Source organism: Sebastes fasciatus, chromosome 3, assembly GCF_043250625.1.
Source record: "Sebastes fasciatus isolate fSebFas1 chromosome 3, fSebFas1.pri, whole genome shotgun sequence".
NCBI classification, from domain to species: Eukaryota; Metazoa; Chordata; class Actinopteri; order Perciformes; family Sebastidae; genus Sebastes; species Sebastes fasciatus.
In genome coordinates, this window is record NC_133797.1 from 32,118,907 (window position 1) to 32,137,055 (window position 18,149).

At 41.5% G+C, this 18,149-nt stretch overlaps 2 protein-coding genes across 3 annotated transcripts; both read right to left on the minus strand.

Annotated features, from left to right (window-relative positions):
- Positions 1 to 279: 279 nt before the first annotated feature.
- On the minus strand, positions 280 to 14,238 carry septin3 (septin 3). Of its 2 annotated transcripts, none has more exons than XM_074630314.1 (10): positions 14,065 to 14,238; positions 9,009 to 9,395; positions 8,744 to 8,872; positions 6,056 to 6,137; positions 5,683 to 5,820; positions 4,914 to 5,031; positions 3,206 to 3,301; positions 2,942 to 3,038; positions 2,770 to 2,821; positions 280 to 2,572 (listed from the first exon to the last, which is right to left on the minus strand). In XM_074630314.1, exons 2-10 carry the CDS (start codon positions 9,391 to 9,393, stop codon positions 2,443 to 2,445), a joined length of 1,227 nt encoding a protein of 408 aa, XP_074486415.1. In that variant the 5' UTR covers positions 9,394 to 9,395; positions 14,065 to 14,238; the 3' UTR covers positions 280 to 2,442. The 2 variants fall into 2 exon arrangements, with proteins under 2 accessions (XP_074486415.1, XP_074486414.1); XM_074630313.1 differs by lacking the exon at positions 14,065 to 14,238 and adding an exon at positions 12,371 to 12,550.
- Positions 14,239 to 14,314: 76 nt separating this feature from the next.
- LOC141764777 (uncharacterized) lies at positions 14,315 to 16,867 on the minus strand. Its single transcript, XM_074630312.1, has 2 exons — positions 16,349 to 16,867; positions 14,315 to 16,258 (listed from the first exon to the last, which is right to left on the minus strand). The coding sequence occupies exons 1-2, from the start codon at positions 16,549 to 16,551 to the stop codon at positions 14,404 to 14,406; spliced, it is 2,058 nt and encodes a 685-aa protein (XP_074486413.1). The 5' UTR covers positions 16,552 to 16,867; the 3' UTR covers positions 14,315 to 14,403.
- Between the last annotated feature and the right edge of the window lie 1,282 nt (positions 16,868 to 18,149).

An 18,149-nucleotide genomic window follows, 5' to 3' on the forward strand; every position in this document is an offset into this window, starting at 1 on the left:
AGTTTTAGTTATATACCAACCTATATTTATTTCACGTTGATTTCCTCCACTACAACCTTCCTTGTGGCTCTTGACTTTGAGACTCTTGAAGGTCATAAGTTCAATATGAGGTGTCCTAAACAACAACAACAACAACCACTACTACTACTACTACTACTTCTACTACTACTACTGATAACAATAATAAAGATATTACAAATATTAATTTGAGCATATTTGAGGGATATAAACCGTGTATTCATCGTTAGTACATTAATGAAAACAGCTCTTTCAAAAACAAACATGGGAATGTACTTTTATTAAATAAAGAATAAATTACAATAATAAGACATTAATGTATAAATAACTCAATATAACACTGTAAATTATATCTCAATGTGTCACAGCAACTTTGAGACAAGTGGTTATTAAACAAATGTACACTGTGAAGTTCTACTGATTCAAAGGGATGAGTGATACGTGAATAGTGGGCTGTCAGTTTAGTTACAGGAGTTAAGACAGCAGCGTTTTTACTTCATGAAATAGCGATTTAACATACACACACATTCAGAAATGGTTGATAAGTTGATGTAAAGTTGCAGTGATGTGTGAACTGATCGCAATCAGGCGATATGGACACAAACATGCACACATAAACACTGTTTCTGCTTGAAACCTGTGACTGCACTAAAACCACAGACAATAACTATCAGTTTGTTGCAGACGTCACATTTCATATCAAAATCGCACACGTGTATGATTGTATAAAATGATGATTCAACTTAAAACAAAAAAAGATTGATAGATATAAATTAGAAAGATTTAATTACTTGTAGTTTTGGCATATTTGTGCTCTACTGCAGACTTTGAGCTCCTGAAGAAAACTTGGTAAACATGTTTACGACTTAATAAATCAAATTGAATTGGAATAATCACACCAAAACTTTTAGTGCATACCATCAGGGTAATATAATTAAAGCTTCTTGTAAACCTGACCTGGAGAGATATATTAGTTATCACTGACAGCAGTGGAGGGTCCAAACTCTGTAAACGTCATCAGGAAATATCACTGGACTGTAAAAATATACCTAAAAATCCCAGCAGTCAGAACATCTGAGGACACAAAGCTGGTCCGGAGGGCCTATTTCTTGTTCTACAGACTCACTGCTTATACGTGGCAGAGTGCTGCCCTCAAGTGGCGAACAATATGAATTTAATTTTAAAATACACAAATACTGGGCACCACACCAGAGAAGTGTTATGTTCACACAAAAAGAAAAAATTGTCGGATTTCTTATGGGTCAGAAAATATTCTTTTTATGAATGCCCAGAGGAGAGAAATGCATTAAATCTACCGAGTCCAACAAAAAACATGAGTTTTTTCTTTAAATGACATGCTGCAGGCTTTTATATTAACATTAAAATGGGGTGCATGTTGTCCAAAGTTAATCTGAATTCAGGACAAAAAATATGTAATATTTATTAAAACCACTGATCTGTTGTATAATTACTCTCCGGGGTCATTGCAAGAGCATACACAGCTAATGCACGTGAGCACAAATCCACTGGACCAAATTCGTTTCCTCTACACCCACTGTGGCGTATCAAAGCATGCTGAGCTGCAAGTGTGCAGCTTGTGTGCACTATTACGGTGAATCATGGAGTCACAGAATCTGCAGTTTGCATCTTGTGGACTCTTTAATTACACACACACGCGCTGCCGCCCACAGAATTGCATTTCATATGTGACTGATATGTGTCATTTTAGTATGCAGGTCTGTGCACGCAAACTATTTTCAAATGGAAAAACAAACATAATCGGGGCGGGGAACATTCGAGAGATTTGTTTTCTTTGTGAGGGTGGAGTATAAAAGAAGACAGCTCAGCTCGCACTGTTTTGTTAAGCCTTCCTGACAGTAACGCCACGGGGTTTCTTTCTTTGAATGAACAGTTTAAAAAAAGCTAATTTGCACAGAGTCAACTGCAGATCTGTCTCGAGCTTCACTACTGCACAGGAATTATGATTTTAATATTTTGAGCAGACATCATTTGCTACACACAATAAAACTTAAAAATGTGCCTCTTGTAGACATAATAAAGTGGCACTTTCTAATCGTATACTGCCCGCTTAATGATAAAAGACAAGGCATTGGCAGTTGATACATTTTATAATGGCACTAAGTTATCTGTTTTGGGCTACCCTTTCATCCAAACATTCATAGGGATGATTTGGAATGAAAGCAGAGGGGTCTGATATGTGTTTACGGGGAAGAAAGTGTAGAAGACGATGAACGGTGGAGTTAGGAATCAGAAAAAAAAAATCTTGTTTAAATGACACCGATTTTTACAGATTTAAATGTTTTCCAAGCATGCAGCGATGCCACGGTGACAATGATAATAGTATTCTGTAGATTCATCTATCAGCTTCATTTGCACTGTTTTCATTCTCACTGACTGGACTGACTACAGGTTGCTCTCTTGGGTGCCGTTGGAGGATATGGGGTGGAGACCTCCGTTGTCGTTCAGTCTCTTGGCACGATAGGTTTCATAGTGAATGTTGTGAGTGACCTCCTTCAAATCCTGGAGGTGAGACCTGAGAAAGAACACAGAGGGGACATGCTGCTAGTTAGGTATATATCTCTTTGACAGGGATGTATTGGCATTATTGTGTTTTTTTTAAATATGATTCTTATGTTTTGGTTTAATACAGCGCAAAGAATTATACAGAATATATACAATTCAAATCAAAATTTAAGTCTTTAAGTTAGTATATTTAAAAGACTATTTTACCTGATCAGGAAGTCTCTCAGCTGAGCAAACTCACAATGGTTGGGATTTTCAACTGCAACAAAAAAAATGGACAGAATCAAATGTCATATCTTGTCCTTTACCTGACACCATCATTATCTATATATTATGACTGTAAATGTTACTTATTAAGAAAGGCCATATTATCACTCACCTTCTACGATGCCCCACGCCGTCTTCCTCCCCAGAACCCGTTTGCTATTCACTTGATATTCTTTGTCGCTGCCCACCACAGCAAAGGGCATCGCCTCCTATGCACGGAGACATTTCAGCAGGGTTCAGTGTACCGAAGAGCGCTGCACAAGGTTTATGAGATGAAACAAATACACAACATGCCCCAGTGCCGACATCCTGCTTGGAGGAGGGAAAGACTCATTGGACATAATGTGTGTGTGAAAGGAAGAACAGGACCACTTACTCTGATCTTGTCGTTGTCGTTCTTGTCCTCTATGTCTTCATCAAACTCTTTCTGTGGGTAAAACTCAATCCCGCCCATTTCCAACTCCTTCCTTACCTACAGCACAAAACAGGCCAGGAGACAACACACATCTGTGAAACACCTTCATCTGAGTAATGTCTTCAAATCACTCGTATACCCAACACTCTGGAGAGGGTATTTATTAATAATCCATGATCTGATATCGGCTAATATAGTCTGCTTTTTTTTTTTTTTACATAACATGAACATTTTTGGATCCCTGAAAATTTGAGTTTTTTTTTAACACTGCATTGTGATTTTTTGGCCACTTGGGGGCAGCAAAAACCAGCTGTAAACATTGACAGATGATCACCTTATAAAGCTGATACACTAAAGTTGATAGCAAACAGCTGCTTATTTACACGTCCAGCAGACAGAAATCAACATTAGCATTCATTTATCATTCCTGTTTCTGGTCACCTGATGAATGTAATATTCATTCTCTTTTAGCTCTGTTTTTGGTCTCTATCAACTCCTGAGGGGAATATCTGACATAACATATCTTGTCACTACGAGCATTATCTTTCACACTACACATTTCATCCATTGTTAATACAGATATATTTATAAATGCAGCTTTAAAGGGTGACCCTAGTTTCTCATGTTTTTATGTCCAAGTGACTAATGGGGACAACACTTTTTGAAATGGGTCCAGTATTGAGGGATAATGCTGTAACTGGCAGCCGTGTAAGGAGCTGTGAGGACAAGTGAGCAGCATCAATGTAACGTTACGTCCACTAAAAGTGCTTGTTTTTGCCACTGATAGGCTCTGATTGTTATTATATGCGTCTGACAACATTATGGGAAAGGACCCTACAGAGAAATAAAACACTTTTCGTACCTTTCGCTTGATCCGATCTCTTTGTTATTGTGTCCAAGTCCTGCTCAAGAAGAAGTCTCGTTGTGAAATCTGAATATCCATATTCTCTGGTTCAAATAAATACTGGCGGCCATCGAATTCAAAGATCTCATCCACATTGTCGAAATCATCTAAATATTCAGCCATGACATTGAATATCTTTTAGATAACACTAAGCTACGTTTTCTGTACTCCAACACGACAAACTGTCTGGTTGGCAGTCGCGTTTCCACCATGGATGTAATCCGCTATTCCACCGTTGTCTTCTGACAACATGTCACCTCGCCAGATTTCAGAACGAGACTTCTAGTTGAGCGAGACTCTTTCCATAATGTCAGACACTTATAATAACAATCAGGGCAGAAACAATCACTTTTAGTGGACGTATATGACGGTGCCAGCTTGCCCCAATAGCACCATATTGCAGCCCGTGAGCAACTGCCGTCTACAGCGCTCTCCCTCCATACTGGACCAATTTTAAGAAATTGTTAGTTAGACACAAAACATAGTAAAATTGGGTCCAGGTTGAAAAACACTGAAGTTACCCTTTAAAGGCCAAAATATGAACTGAGTAGGACATTTTGAAGTTGAAAAATAGACTTGTCCCTGTAAAGGACAACGATGTAATGGAAAATAACGTAAGCATATCTTTGGCATTTCTTGATAACTACAGGCATTGACATCGACATATAAATGAATACTGTTACATAGAAAATAAGCCTATATTGGCTGATATATAGGCCTGGCGGATTTATCAGCCGAGCTTTAGAGGGATTATCATTGACTCACCCGCTGTTTGAACTCCTGTCTCTCCTCAACGGTCATCGTGTCTGCCTTTGCTATGACGGGAATAATGTTGACCGAGTGACTCAAGTGCTTCATGAACTCGACGTCGATAGGCCGAAGACTGGGACAGACAGACAGAAGGACAGACAGACGGACAGAGAGAGAACAGAAAAGACAGAGAACGTAAGTTGATTTAGGAGCTGTGTGATTCTCCCAGAAGGCTCGTACGCGACAGTGAAAAGAGGATCAGGATAACAAATAGCAGAAAGAGCCACAGGGATTTTAGTTGTCATGTTTCATACGTCTTATTACCTTACCCGAGTCTTGTAGCAATTACAAAAGACTTACAGTGTGGATGTTATTTGAAAAGTGGGCTTATCATTGGACAAAGGTTGTGTCCCAGTTCTTGTTTGCCTGCACACAAAACACCCTGTCGGTCTCAATTACCTCGGCTAAGAAGGATGGGATACACTGGCTGTAATACACAAAAGACTGAATCCGTTTATCCATTAAAGAGCAATTTCACAGCTGCCAGCAGGAGCTAATTGTGAGGTGTTCAGAGGAGAGAGTGTTGTCTTCAATATAAAGTAGCTCTCTTGATTTAAGGCTTTGTTAATATGAAATGACATGTTTTTGGATAAAGGGACATGAACACTGTATGTATTCTGCTCTCTTTGCCAACAGATCACTGAAAACACATTTAGATCAGATACTTAAAGACGGTTTGAGTGATTACTTTACTAATCTCTAGTTCACACAAAGATTAACTCACGAGTGTCCAGTAGGGGTGATGAAATACAGACAGCAGTGCACCCTGGTGTCAGGGATGCGCTTCTTTCTCGTGATGTTGACCTCCTCCTTCAGGAACTTCTCATACTGCTCATTGATGTACTTGGCAATGGGCTCCCAGCTGTGGATACGACAGAAGAGGTCAGCTTGAGAGAAATTGAATACTTGATCAAGAAAAGAGAAGGAGAAGAAGAAGACTTTACTTGAGTAGGACAATTTTCAATGTAATTTCGGGAGGAACTAAATAGATTGTCGCATTTTGTAAGGTGACAAGTGCTAAATAGTTCATGGTAAGATAAGGCAGTAATGATTTTTCATTCATGAGGCTTTAATGATGCTGGAGTTGGAAAACCCACCAGTTGTCATTATTGATTAGGTCTCCAAAGCCTGGAGTGTCGACGACTGTCAGCTTCATCTTCACACCCCCCTCCTCAAGGACTGTAAAAATAAGACGCACACACAAAGAAACAAACAACATAAACCACAGCTGTTGCTTTGTATTTGGAAACACTATCAATTCTATGCAACTGATGTGTATTTCATGTATATTATTTTCTATCTGAATATTCAACATATTGAATTTATGTTAGGAATAAACAGAGAAACAGTATTCAAGCTAGAAACACAGCAAAGTATAAATGATCTGACTGAGATATTTTTAACACGTCTGCTGTGTCTCTCTGGCAACGCCGCTCTCTGGCAAGAGCGTAATAATGTCAGGTCACTGTCAACCGCAGGCGATTTGTGCGCGCAACCACTGAGCTCTGTCCAAGGGTCTGACATATCCCCACTGTTTCCCTGGTGCTGTTAAATCATCGAGGATGTAGATGAGTTCAGTCACTTCTCCAGTCCCAGATGCTATAATGAGCACAGTGCTGAATGCTACATACTGAAGAGTCCCCGAATGAATCCATAAACAGCCCACAGAGCTGTCTGCCACAGCCACTGATTTGATACTAACACCGGGGGAGGGGCGCCAAAGTCAGATATTTCGAAATACCACACATAGTGGCTTTACATGGGAGTAATCTGCTCCGTTTTCTAGCTACTTAGGACTCTTTTCGAACCAAAATCACGGCTTATTCTCGCTGCTCAGTTGGGTTTATTCCAGCAGAAAGCTTCGGGAAGAATATCACAACATGGATGTTTCAGTAATGAGTGAAACAAGTCAAGACTCCTCACTCTAAGACATTGTTAGCAAACCACAAATTGAGCCATGTTTACCTCTTTGTGTCAGCAGGGGTCATTCATTGTTACCATGGAAACACAGCTCTCAGTTCAGAGACTCTCTGGCGTTATGGTAGCAAACTTTTTAGGCTTTAAATGAGATAATCTTTACCTTTATGCAACTGTCTAACTGGTGTTAGGCTAAATAATCTCTCATCTCTCTGTGAAAGTAGCACCTGATATTACCAACTCTAAAGCTAGTGTGTCTCGTCTGAGATGTCCTATTATAATGAAAATGTAACAGACAGAAAAAACATAGACTGGCTGTATAGCTGAAGTCTGAAGGTGGGAAGAATTCGAGACATTTTGTCCGAGGTTTGTGTGAGACAAAAGAGACCATTTCAAAAGCTCAGTTTATCTAACAAAAGTCAAATGAAAATGAAAAGAAGCTCTGATGCATCCACAGTATGTGTGTGAACAAATATTATCTGGGCTGAAGATCAACAAGTCTGTCGACAGGCCGTGCGTGACAGAAAAACACTTCCTCATAGTTACAGACATTACTCCAAGGACTGATGGATTTGTGTCAAGTAAAAGCTGTCAACGATCCAGTAGCAGATCGTAGGCCCAAGAACAATCTGTACTTGCCAATAATGTAGTCAGAGTTTTAGTCATGTTACTTCAGTGGGCAACTCCAGGTCTGAGAAGTGAAGCCAGTGCTGAAGTGCCTTAAACTTGCATTCTTTCTAATAGCCAGCAGGGGGCGACTCCTCTGGTTGCTAAAAGAAGTCAGAGTGTATAGAAGTCTATGAGAAAATGAGCCTACTTCTCACTTGATTTATTACCTCAGTAAACATTGTAAACATGAGTTTATGGTCTCAATCACTAGTTTCAAGTCTTCTTCAATACAGCATGATGTTCATTTAGTAAATGATGGTCCCATTTAGAGTCAAATAGACCATAAAGGCTTTAGGGCGTGGCTACCTTGTGATTGACAGGTTGCTACCACGGCGTTGTCCGGTTTTCTGTCTTTTCGTCTTACAACTTTAACTCTTTCACAGTGTGTTTTCAGTTCATGAAAGTTAATTGTAAGATTTTGGTCACCTAAAAATGTCTTATTCAACATTCGGTTGTACTTGACTGTGACGTCACAATGACTACGTCCACTTCTTATATACAGTCTATGTGTTACTTGCTTTTTTGGACCTTTGGCCTCCCTGCCTTGACCTTTTTGATTTGGTTGCCTGTCCTGACTGATCACCTTTAAACAAACTCCCCTTTGTGCTATGGACACAATAAACTTCTAGAAATCCAGGATTTTTGAATTTAAATTGGCACATTGACACTGTCAGATTATCAGATTATCACAAAATCTAGTTACTTGATCCTTGAACAATCAGTAATCTGTCAGTGATCTGTCCACCAAATTTCAGCCTAATCCATTTATCACTTTTTAGATATGTTGCAAACAGACAGATGAACACATAATCTTCCTCATACTCTGTTGGTAGAGCTAACTACTCCAAATAGACACAAATCAGGCAGTTTTTTTATGATATATATATATAGTATAAATATTCCAGAGCAGTGTAACCAGAAGGAACATTCATTCTCAGTACCAGCTATGACAGTAAATGGACAGGCACAGTAAACAAATCATCAGAGCCTCTCACACAGAGTACCTGCAGAAGACATAGAAGCTGGCCCGTGCATTTGTAGCTCAACTAAAACAAATGGGAAGCTCACTTGGCAGCTACCAGGGTGCACTGGGACTTTTAAAAACGCGGTCAAAGATCTTTAATTTCCTCTGTCAAATGAAATGCTGCTATAAATGTCTGGCTCTAGAGAAAGAACAGAAGCTCTCTCCCTGGACTTACCATGAGACACCGCCTTGATCTCCACAGTTTTGGGGATCTTGTCATCACGGCTCCATCCTGCACTCCTCCTGCTCACCTGGGACTTGAACAGGGTGTTCACCAGAGTCGACTTTCCGAGACCGCTGTGACCTGAGACGAGAGGGAGGGGGGGAAAACATTTAATGAACAAGGCCGAAGAGGAGGTGAAATTACAGAAAAAGAGAGGCAGAAAGTGTCCAGGTATGAAAGAATTTAGATTGTTTCGCTTTGTCTTTCTGTGACTTACCGACAACCATGATATTAAAGTCAAAGCCCGCCTTCATGGTCTTCTTCCTCATCTGCTCAATGATAGTGTCAATACCAATATACCCCAGCAAAGTGGATCCGCCGCTGGAGCTGTGGGAGCCTCCATGACCATGACCTCCATTGTGTGCTGCAGTGTGACCCCCAACATGGCCCGCACCGTGAACCACATTATGACCCACACCGTGGCTGCCGTGACTGCCGATCGCGACTGGAATGGCACTCGGAGGAGGAGCTGAAACGCCGCCTACTCCGATGCCCGGGACCTGGGGAGGGAAGGGGTTGGAGGGAGAAGGAGCCCCCACATTTGGGGGCTTGGCGGGGACGGCTGGTTTGGGTCTCACCTCTGGAGGAACTACGTCTGACATGTCTACAGGAGAAAAGGAGAGGAGGATATATAACACAAGTTCACATTGACAGGAAACACTGTCACATTAGGGAAGTAGGCTAGTAGAGCAAGCTGAAGCCTCTCCTCCCTTTTACTTGTTCTACATTGAATAAATGGGTCGTTACAGTAGTCTTAAAGGAACAGTGTGTAGCATGTCGGGGGATCTATTAGCAGAAATGGAATATAATATTCATAACTATGTTTTCATTTGTGTATAATCACCTGAAACTAAGGATTTCGTTAGCTTAGAATGAATCCTACATAGGGAGTGGGTCCTCTTCACGGAGTCCACCATGTTGCTCCAGCATGTTTCTACAACGGACAAACCAACGTGTTCTCCGACACGCTTGTGAAACTGCGGTAACGTGAGCTGCAGAGTTTAAACCGTGGGGCCGCCAGCCACCGTCTGACTTCCGTTGCTCCTAAAGTAGTGTTATTATGGTACGGATGGCCTCTTAGTGAGGTGAACGGCGTTACCACAGTTTTGCACTCTGGGGCCCACGCTACCGCAGTCTTGGAAAGGGAGGAGTGAGCGGAGGGGTACTCAGTTGGTTGCAATCAGCAACCACACCAATAGATGCTGCCAAATCCTACACACTGTACCTTTAAAGGGTTAGTTCACCAAAAATACAACACAAATGTTTCATTTTTTCTTCACGTGCATAGGCACACAGAGTTTTGGCATTAAGATATCTGTCTTCAGACTAACTATTGAACCTATAAATGAATTGGGTATTGACCAGATCTCACACAGAAGAGCTCAAACAGAGCGTTTCAGACAGAGGGAGAAAAGAGGTGCTGCAGCACAGCCGGTATGAGAACAGTAAAGTATTTTATGAACATTAAAGCATGCAGAAATGTTCTAGTAGAATATAACCGACAAGATTTGTGCCTCGCATGCAGCGGTGTACCAGCTGCAGGAGCACAACAGATATTCATTGACGGGAGTCCCCAGTTCACCGTCCGGGAGCGTTAACTTAGCAGCTACGATGCTGCGTGTAGTGTCGCGGACATGCAGCCACTTTCCCAGTAAAAGTCTCCACCGCACATTTAGTTTAGATTTGCAGGTTGTCAGCTGTGTGTCTGCTCGGCATAACTTTAGCGAGTGCCAAACAAACAGTGTGTATTTCTGCTACATTAGCAGCTCTAGCATTGCCGGAGGCTCGCCGCCACACACGTAGTCTGCGTAACTTTAGTGAGTTTCCAACAGACCGTGTGTGGGCGGTGAGTGTGAGGTTGTTGGTGGCGTTATAGCTGTGAACGTAGGTGTAGCAGTGTGTGTACAGTTTATTTGTCGGTGAATAAATGCTACGATACTACAACTCCTACGCTCCGCTCAAGCGAGCTGGAGCTGTTCTTTTAATACATCCATGGAGAGACCGGAGCTGACTTCCTGTATCCTGCAACTCCGGCTCTGCCTCTTAAGGTGGGCTGTTAAGGTGGACCAGCTTTTCTCCTTAAAGAGACGAGCCGCTCCTCTGAGCCGCTCCGCTTTTGAATTAATTATTAACATTTCTTTTAACCGTTTTAACCGATAGCGTTAATCGGTTAAAATGCTTAATGTCGGTTAACAGTTAAACGGTTAATTATGGACATCCCTACCCAAAATACAAGTATGCACCTGAAAATAAGCATAGTAGGTCCTCTCTAAGTTAATTGACAATAAACCTAGTGAACACCATAACTGAAACTGCATTCACCTCTCTGGTATCAGCATAAATCTCAGAAATGAAAACTAAAAATCCCTATCTGCATGACTTGACACCACAAAATATGGTATGTTTTAGTGGACTGATCCTTTAAAGCTGAAGTAGGCGAGATTGGAGCAAATATGATTAAAACGGTCGCTGTATCGTGACAGTAGTACATGAAACAGGTAACGACAAAAACAAGCAGTAAGAGCTGATCTGGGATCTGCTGTCCAGCTGCCGTCTATGAGAGCCGGCTGTCAATCGCTCGCGAACTCCGACCAAATGGTCAAACTGATCAAATATGAATCAATATTATGTTACTGTAATGCCTATTTCTCACCTCAAATGTTTTCAGAATCATCTTGTAGCGTACTATTTAGCTGTAAAATGAGAACGTTTGTGACGCTGCCGCCATTGTGAAATCTGGTGAATGAACGCCAAGTACCGGTCACATGACCAGAGCAGAGCAAATAGGAACGCTCTCTCAATGAAATGACCTGTGATTGGTCAAAGTCTCCCGTCACAGGCTAGATTTTTTAAAGCCTGTAAACAAAGCCATGAGGAGGTGCAGAAGTCTAGTTATCTCTCAGAACACTTGAATTACAATATGCTGAAAGGTTATTATATTATTATATATTATTAATTATAATTTTTTGCCCAATGATGCCAAACATATACTGCCTACTGTCACTTTAAGTGAAGCAAGCAGTGCAGGCAGATGGTAACAGTGACAGTTACATGAGGATGAGCACCTCATCCCTGCAGGGTGTACACACATGGATCAGCCAGCTGCCATGCTTTATGTGATAAAGTGCATCCACAATGTGCCAGATACAGATGATACAGATGATACAGGTCACTGGGGCAGTGGCTGTCACCTCCTGCCTCAACACATGAATACAGTCACGGATAAAAACTGAATTATTTCAGCATTAATGTGCAGGCAAATCACATTAGAAGACTGCTACCAGACAATAGCTGCTGACATGAAAGCTACGACCTGTTTCCTCACAAAGAAAAGCCTTTTACTGTTGTTCTGTGTGCAGCAGATTAAGAGACAAACACACAACCTCTTCGTGTTTTAGCTGAACATATTTCATCTGCTTTAATACAACACGGTGAGGTTATCTCCATCACAGCCCGTCGACCTCCTATTGTCTCTCTCTCTCTCTCTCTCCAGTCAGGCTAGCTAGTTAGCTGCTAGCTTACAGCTCGTTAAAGGTTGTTGCTCGACGTCTGATGTAACCATCACAGTGTCACACTCACCGATTCCTGTTCAATTGACCCAAAAATCTGCTTTCAAGTTGACCGACTGATCAATTTGCTCGCTCTAGGTCCGAGAACAACCGACGTTTTATCCCAACCCAGAGGTACCAAGATGAGCCCGGTCACGTGATGAGTGATGAGTGATGAGTCTGGGTACCTCTCCTCTCTGAGCCCCCCTCTGCTCTGCCGTTACCACGGCGACGAGAGGAGAGAGAGTGGGGAGATGATGCAGCGCGCATGCGCAGTAGAGCGATACCTCAAAGGGACTTTTTTTTTGGTTCAGTGTCTTCTGTCAGTGATGCTATGACTATTTTTAGGGAATATTTTGGATTGCATTATAATTAGATATGATGAAAATACAGTGGTGAAAGAAGTATTCAGATCCTTTACTTAAATTACTTCAATGTAAAATAACAATACACTATTACGTAGTATAAGTATAAGTTCTGCATTCCTAATTTTACTTAAAGGGACAGTTTGTAACTTCTTACACCCAGGTCGGTTTCCAATGCGCTCTTGCACGCATATGCGCGCTCGCGTGTGGCTACGCTGTTCAGACTCAGACTCCAACACAAACTACACAGAAGCACCAAAACCTCAAAGTTATATCTAGTGAAGACCGTCTGTTAAACAGTGTTGGCGGCGGGTGGAGGACGCGGTGGAGACCGTAGCTTTGGTCTCCAGGGCCGGAGTCTCTGCTGTACTCTGCTCCTCTGCTCCTCTGCTTGCTTGCCTTCACTCAGCTCGCTCCACCTCATGTGCATGCAGAAGAGTTAGTTTAGCTCTGAGAATATCTAGTAAATGTACAGTGGATGTTTGTGCAGAAATAAATGCTGCAGCTCCTCCAGACCAACAGAGGTTTCCCGTATCTTGTGTAGTGAGCTGACGTGTGTCGCCTCACTGTTTTGAGCGATGCTCGTTCATGTCTATGTGGAGCAAGCAAGCGCGAGCCCGACGTTGACTTTCGTTGACTTAACGGCCACAGGTGTCTGGGAGGAGTATCTGTGATATTACAACAGGATTTACAGGGGTATAACTTAACTTTAATCAACAGTAATTAGAAGGGATGCATTGATCCGACTTTTTTAAGGCTCGATACCGATAGCGATACCTGGGCTTTGGGTATCGGCCGATACCGAGTACCGATCCGATACCAGTGTCTAATTAATAAGCTGTATGCCTCACTGTGTGGAAGTGACTGGGATCATTCATTTATGTGTTAGGCAACATCAGGCTTGACTTAAACATTGCTTTCCTACCTTTCTAAAACTAAATATAACAAATAAATACATAGATATAAATGTACTGAATTATTATTTATTATTAAAATAATAAGTCGTACACCAGAAACTTGGTAAAAAAACCTTCAAAATGAACTTTTATTATTAATAAAATGTACAATTCAGGTGTAAACCTTTTTCATGCAGCAAGAAATTGGTCAAAACTTAAAAAGGAATTAAAACTCCAGTATATTATGTATATAGTATATAAACATCAAATCAAATTGAATAGATCGGCCCCATTGTCAACGATATCCGATCCAGCTATTTGAGTCAGTATCGACCTGATATCCAATCTGGTATTGATGCATCCCTGGTAATTACACAGCATTTGCAATTGTTGTGATATTGTTTAGTAAAATTTTCCTTTAAAGTTTAACAGGAAGAGAACCTCAGCTGCTCCACACTACTCACACTTTATCTCTGAGTTGCTCTCCTGTCGTCCTTCTTTTGCTCCTTTCGTTTTCCTTTCTGCATGTTTTGGTTGTGTGCCTGTTTGTCTCTGTGGAGGGCTGTATTGACATGTCCTCCTGGACTACTCACTCTGATGGAGTCTGCTAACCAACGTTGCCGTGTCTATCTTCAGCATGTCTGTTACTCAACTGATAAGGAGCGGCGTCTTAAATCCCTCCGCTATCCTCTTTGACCACCCCCTCGTCTGACTTTCAACCCCCTTAGAGAGAAAATTATTGAACTCTAAAAAGATTAAAAACAAGAGATGAAAGAGTCCCTATCATGTGGGCTTTGAGGAATTTATTGACTTTGTTCAATTAAAGTTTTCCAAGTAGTTTGTGTATCTCTGTACTCACCCACGTACACTGAACCCGGGTAATACATGGTGACGTAATAGGGGTCCTCTGGCTCCTCCATGATAAATGCTCTGTCTGCTGGAGAGTAATGTGGTTGGTGTCGTGGAGGGGAAGCTGTTGTTGTTGTCTCGTCTGGTCTCTGGTTCACTCTGTGCTGTGGTCGGGATGGCAGGTCAAAGACCCCCTTTGAACTGATGCCAAAACTGTTTGTGTTGAATAGGCAGTATTTCTCTGAGGGATATTCTGGTAGCTTTGCCCCGTGATGGTCAGGTGGTGCAAAAATATCTGTTTGATCCATTCCTGTGTCACTGAGGTTCACCTCTTTGTGGCTTTTATTTTGTTTGTGATCGAACTGATGTTTGCGTGAGATAATATCAGGGTTTGAAAGGGCAGTTTTTGATGCGGCACACTCAACAGAAGCAGGTCGGGAGGCCTCCTGTGTCTGAGGTGCAACCAGACATGTCTTAAATCGATCTAATCTATGCGCACACTGAGTAGACTCTGTTTCACGATCAATGTCTCTTAACTGGCGGCTGTAATCCTTTGAAACACAGTCGGACTGTCTTAGTGGGGCCAGAGCCTTCGACCAGAATCTGTGTTTCTGAGGAGACTTGACGTTTTGAGAAGCGCTGGTTTGTTGAGAGACTTTAGACAGATTTCCTGTAATTGTCCGTATGCTGTTTTCTTCTTTAGGTCTCCTGAGATTTGATGGAAATGTTGTATCCATTTTTGCGTCATTGCTGAAGTCAAATCGTCGTCTCCTGGTCTCAATATTGGGTGACTGATTCAAGAGAGGTTCTGTGGAAAACGACATTTTGGGAGTCGTTGGTGAAGTTGCACTTCTCTCAGAATACATGTGTTCATACGATTGGGGACTGGAGGTATAATTCCTCCTCTGAGGGTAGTCTATACGCTTCCTGTGAAGGTTCAGGCTCGACTGAGTAGCCAGTACATCAAACGCTGACTGAGGCTCTCTCTGAACAACATTAGCAGACATAATCCCTTCAGACTCTGAGAGCGAGGTTTGTGTACCTGTCGTTCCACTTGGCACACATTCCTGTTGCTGTTTGATGTTTGACTTTGGTTTAGGGATTGAAGTAGTGTCTATTTTCCTTGGGGGAGGCTTTGGTTTATCTTTTGCAATATTTTCTTCTTTTCTACTTAAACCAACTTTGCCTTGCATTAAGCAGGAGCCCTGAGACGTGACTGCTTGTCTCTGGGACTCAGTCTGATATCGAGACATGGAACAAGCTCTTCTCAACGCAGGATGAGTAAAGTCCAGTAAAGCTACTTGGTCAAGGATGTCATGCTTTGCCTCATTTGAAGACGTCTGTTTGATGGACTCAGGCTCAGCTTTAGTATTCGATATGGTGATCGATCTAGCGTGTCTTTCTTTAGCGACAGGAGACGGCTGCTTGTCACCTCGGCCATCCAAACTCATCCCTTGGCACAGGGAAGTCGGAGATGGACTCAGTCGAGGTGTTGGGACAGTCAGAGTTGGAGATACACTTGGCTTGGGCTGAGGCTGGTGCGGTAATGGAGGAGGATCAGTGAACTGTGAGACGGGGAGATGAAGAGAATCCTTTGGCTTTGGTTTCAGAGTGGGAGAGGAATTTGGCATTGGTGCAGGAAATATGGAGATGCTGGGCTTTGCAGGGAGAGTTGGAGAGCTGTATGTTTTGGGCTTGGCTCTTGGGAGGGTTGAAGCTCTTTCTCCGTAGTTTCTCTGTGACTGCTGACATGATTTACTCCAAAAGGGCTGACTGGACGTCTTGGAGGAACATATTGGGAGAAAAGATCTGCAGCCATAAGCGGGAAAAGAAAGTGTAAATTCATTCAACACAATATCAAATATGTTACATAAAGCTGCAAATACAAGCTTAATTTACCTGTCAGTGCTTTGTTTTGTGTTGTGCTTTTCATAGATGAGTCCCTTCTCATCAAATGATGGAATTTGAATGGCTTTCTTTTTGATGACAGGAGAAGAGAGGGACAGCGGAGGAGACAAACAGACTGGTGGATGTTCATCTGTTTGTCTGGAGGATGCAGATACGGGAGGGATCAAAGGTGCCGGACAGTCAAAAACACTCATTTCTGTTTTAAGTTATGCTGAAAGACATGAAAAGAAAGACGGATTCAATCGATGGGAGTGGAGAAATGAAGGAAAATCAGGGTTGTTATATATATTCCAAACATATATACCTTAATCTGACAATGGTGGTGGAAGCATTTAATCTTTTATTTGTGTAAAATACCACAATATAAAAGAGTTTCATTCAAAATCTTACTTGAGTTAAAGCACAGAAATATCTGCAAGTACTAACAGTGAAAGTACTCATTACACAAGAAATGCCCCCTGTGAGGGTTCTATTGCCATATTTAATATTATTAGATTATTAATAATAAATGTGTAGGAGGCATTTTACTGCTGCAGCTGGTTGAGAGGGAGCCAATTACTTTATATACTGTTGGGTTGTTTAAGCCATATGCATCATATTCTATAAATGCTTTATGTATTTTCTACATTTCAATCTGCAAAGTAACAAGTAACCATAGCTGTAAAGTGGAGTACAATATTTCCCTCTGAAATGTAGTGGAGTTAGTAGAAGTATAGCATAAAATGGAAATACTCAAGTTAAGTACAGCACTTAAATAAATGCACCACACTACGTTCAAACACTGCAGTCTGAAACCATCTGCCAGCTATGCACCGACAAATAACAAACAACTTTTTAAAAGTCACAATGGAGGAAAACAAACACTAACCTGAAGCAACGTCTGTTGTCGACACACTGAGAGAGTAAATAAGTCCCAGAGTGTGAGACAGGGATTTCAGCAGTAGGAAGTAGTGGGCACAGAAGTGCCATTCTCTCCATTCCTCCACACTGAAGCTGCTCTGTTTCACTCCCACTCTTGTCTCTCTTTTTGTTTGGCTCATGGGAAGACGTCTGCAAAGTCTGAATGTGGTCTTATTGTAGTAGTCTGTCTGATTACAGTGCAGGTGGTAGAGTAGGTGGTGGAAGAAGTACTCAGATCCTTTAGTTTTTCAAGGAAATGCAATTAAAAGTCAAAGAACTGGGCCCTGATTTCACTATGTATCACATTATTAGATTGTTAATACTGATGCATCAAATAGTTGGCAGCATTTCACTGCTGTAGCTGGCCGAGATGGAGCTATATGTAGTTTATCTACTTTATATATACAGTAGTTTGAGTGGTTCTCAACATAGGGGTCGGGCCCCCTCCAAAGGGTCACGGAGTCGTGAGATGATTAATGGGGAAGCAAAGAAAAATACAAGTTCTCCACACAAATTTGTATTCTTTTTCACTGCTTTTTTGTGAAATATTGGGCCACTTTTAACTCTTCGGTCCTCAAACGGTTATTTAAAAAATAAAAATTTAAAGGGGAAATGTCTCTTTGGTGGAGCTGCCAGCAATGATTTTTTGTGAGGTGTTTTGTATTGTTTTTTTAGAAGCTTATCATGTTTTTAGTGTAAATTCTTCATTTGTAACTTGTAACTACAGCTGTCAGATAAATGTAGTGGAGTAGAAGTATAAAGTAGCGTAAAAAGGAAATACTCAAGTACAGTACAAGTAACCTTCACATTTTTACTTAAATACAGTACTTGCGTAAATATACTAAGGTACTTTCCACCACCGTTGTAGATATTATTTTAATCGGATATGATC